This window comes from Mercurialis annua, linkage group LG5, assembly GCF_937616625.2.
Source record: "Mercurialis annua linkage group LG5, ddMerAnnu1.2, whole genome shotgun sequence".
Classification (NCBI taxonomy): domain Eukaryota; kingdom Viridiplantae; phylum Streptophyta; class Magnoliopsida; order Malpighiales; family Euphorbiaceae; genus Mercurialis; species Mercurialis annua.
Genome location: NC_065574.1, coordinates 20,885,398 through 20,887,765, shown reverse-complemented (window position 1 = coordinate 20,887,765; position 2,368 = coordinate 20,885,398). Strand labels below are relative to the sequence as shown.

The following is a 2,368-nucleotide window of genomic DNA, read 5'->3' as shown; positions in this document are numbered from 1 at the left end:
CAGCAGATGGCTAAAGCACTACAGAGCAGAAATCAAGGGGATTTACAATCCACTACTGAGGAAAACCCCATAGAGCATCTCAAGGATATTGAGTTGAGAAGTGGGAAAGCACTGGATGACCCTTATGCAGGACGTGCTACAGCTGAGGCGGAGAAGGAACAGTGTGAGGGTGGTGAGCCTGAAAAGGTAGTCACTAAACCACCTCCAACACTTGGAAATTTGTGAAACTTCCAAGTGTCTTGCGGCTTCTTCACTCTATGTGGGAATGGAGGTGTTGGAGGTGGTTTTGTAATGTAGTCACTAAACCACCTCCAACACCTCCATTCCCACATAGAGTGAAGAAGCCACAAGACACTTGGAAGTTTCACAAATTTCTTGAAACTTTCAAGAAACTATAGATAAACATTAGTCTGGCAGACGCATTGAGAGAGATGCCGCACTATGCGAAGTTTCTCAAGGAGATCATCACCAACAAGCGGAGTTGGGATGCAGAGGGACCAATACCAATGACAGAAAACTGCAGCTCAATCATATTGAGCAACCTACCGACTAAGCTCAAGGATCCATGGAGTTTCACTATCCCTTGTACTATGGTAACATGCAATCTGTTAATTGCCTTTGCGATTTAGGTGCTAGTATTAATTTGATGCCCTTATCCCTTTTTCGTAATATGTTTGGTGATCAACAGGTACAGGCTACACCGATGATGCTGCAGCTAACGGATCACTCTCTAAAAAATCGAAATGGGATTGTGGAAGACGTCTTAGTTAAGGTCAACAAATTCATATTCCCTGTGGATTTTGTTGTCCTTGACTACGCATCAGACAAGGAGTGCCCGATGATATTGGGGCGACCATTCATGAACACTGGCAGAGCTCTTATTAATGTTCATGATGGCAAGCTGACTCTGAGGATCGGGGATGAAAGCGTCGAGTTTGACATGAGGAAGTTCTTACGCCATCCAAATTCCGGAGGAGAATGTATGCGGGTAGACGTGGTGGATGAGTTAGTAGAAGAGCAACTAGTTGTGAACAAAGCCATCATGCATTCTATGCCGAGTAAAGAGGAAGATGCTGAAGAGGAGGAGTACATAGAGGAACCAGTCCTTGAACCATTGTTAAAGAGCAAGCACATTACTCCTCCCTCTTCGGAGAAGCCACCAAAAGTGGAACTCAAGACCTTCCCTGCACATTTGCGATATGCTTTCTTGGGAGCTGATAGCACTTTACATCATCAGCAACAAGCTCACCAAGAAGCAAGAGTAGAGGGTCATTGATGTAGTCAGGTGACGTATCTTGGCTATTGGGTGGCAGATTTCAGACATCAGAGGGATCAGCCCTTCAGTAGTGATGCATCAGATTCATTTAGAGGATGAGTCTAAGGCATCCGCGCAGAGATAGAGATGGCTGAAACCAAACATGAAAGAAGTGGTCCACAAGGAGATTGTGAAGCTACTTGATGCGAGCATCATCTGTCCCATTTCAGATAGTTCATGGGTGAACCAAATTCAGTGTGTGCCTAAGAATGGCGGGATGATAGTCGTAGAGAACGATAAGAGAGAGCAGATTTCTACTCGCACAGTTACTGTGTGGCGAGTGTGCATTAACTACAGGAAGCTGAACGCATAAAGTAGGAAGGATCACTTCCTGCTTCCTTTCATTGATCAGATGCTAGAGAGAGTGACAGGACATGATTTTTACTGCTTTCTCGATGGTTACTTTGGTTACAACCAGATCATTATCTTTCCAGAGGACCCAGAGAAGACCACCTTTACTTATCCATATGGCACTTTTGCCTATCGCCGCATGCCATTCGGTCTCTGCAATGCGCCTGCTACATTTTAGAGGTGCATGACTTCAATCTTCAATGATATGATTGAAGACATCATGGAAGTGTTTATGGACGACTTCTCAGTCTTCGGGGACTCCTTCGAGTGTTGTCTTCCAAATTTAGACCGAGTCCTGTAGAGATGCGACATGTAGCTGAACATCAAAGATTTCTCTGCCATAGCGCGTCCGTTGATTAACTTACTTGTCAAGGACGCGCCTTTTTTGTCTACTGATGCCTATTTAGCTTCTTTTCTCAGGTTAAAGGAAGCATTGGTCACTGCCCCATTCATATCTAGTACGGATTGGGATCTGTCCTTTGAAATCATGTGCGATGCGAGCGATCAGGCTTTAGGAAGCATTCTGGGGCAGAGGAAGGATAAAAAGTTCCATGTCATCTACTATGCTAGTCGCACGCTAGCAGGAGCTCAGCCGAACTACACTACCACAGAGAAGGAAATGCTAGCTGTAGTGTTTTCGCTGGATAAATTTAGGCAGTATCTGCTTGGCTCAAAGGTTATCATTTACATTAATCACGCTGC

The 2,368-nt window shown here is 44.8% G+C and overlaps 1 protein-coding gene across 1 annotated transcript; it reads left to right on the top strand.

The window, feature by feature from the left end:
• Positions 1–431: 431 nt before the first annotated feature.
• On the top strand, positions 432–1,276 carry LOC126681696 (uncharacterized). The gene is made up of 2 exons (XM_050377250.1): positions 432–593; positions 689–1,276. Exons 1-2 carry the CDS (start codon positions 432–434, stop codon positions 1,274–1,276), a joined length of 750 nt encoding a protein of 249 aa, XP_050233207.1.
• Positions 1,277–2,368: the final 1,092 nt, after the last annotated feature.

Coding starts and splice junctions, on each gene's coding strand:
- LOC126681696 (XM_050377250.1), top strand. CDS start 432: ATGCCGCACTATGCGAAGTTTCTCAAGGAGATCATCACCAACAAGCGG. Junction 594..688: donor TCACTATCCCTTGTACTATG/GTAACATGCAAT, acceptor GGTGATCAACAG/GTACAGGCTACACCGATGAT.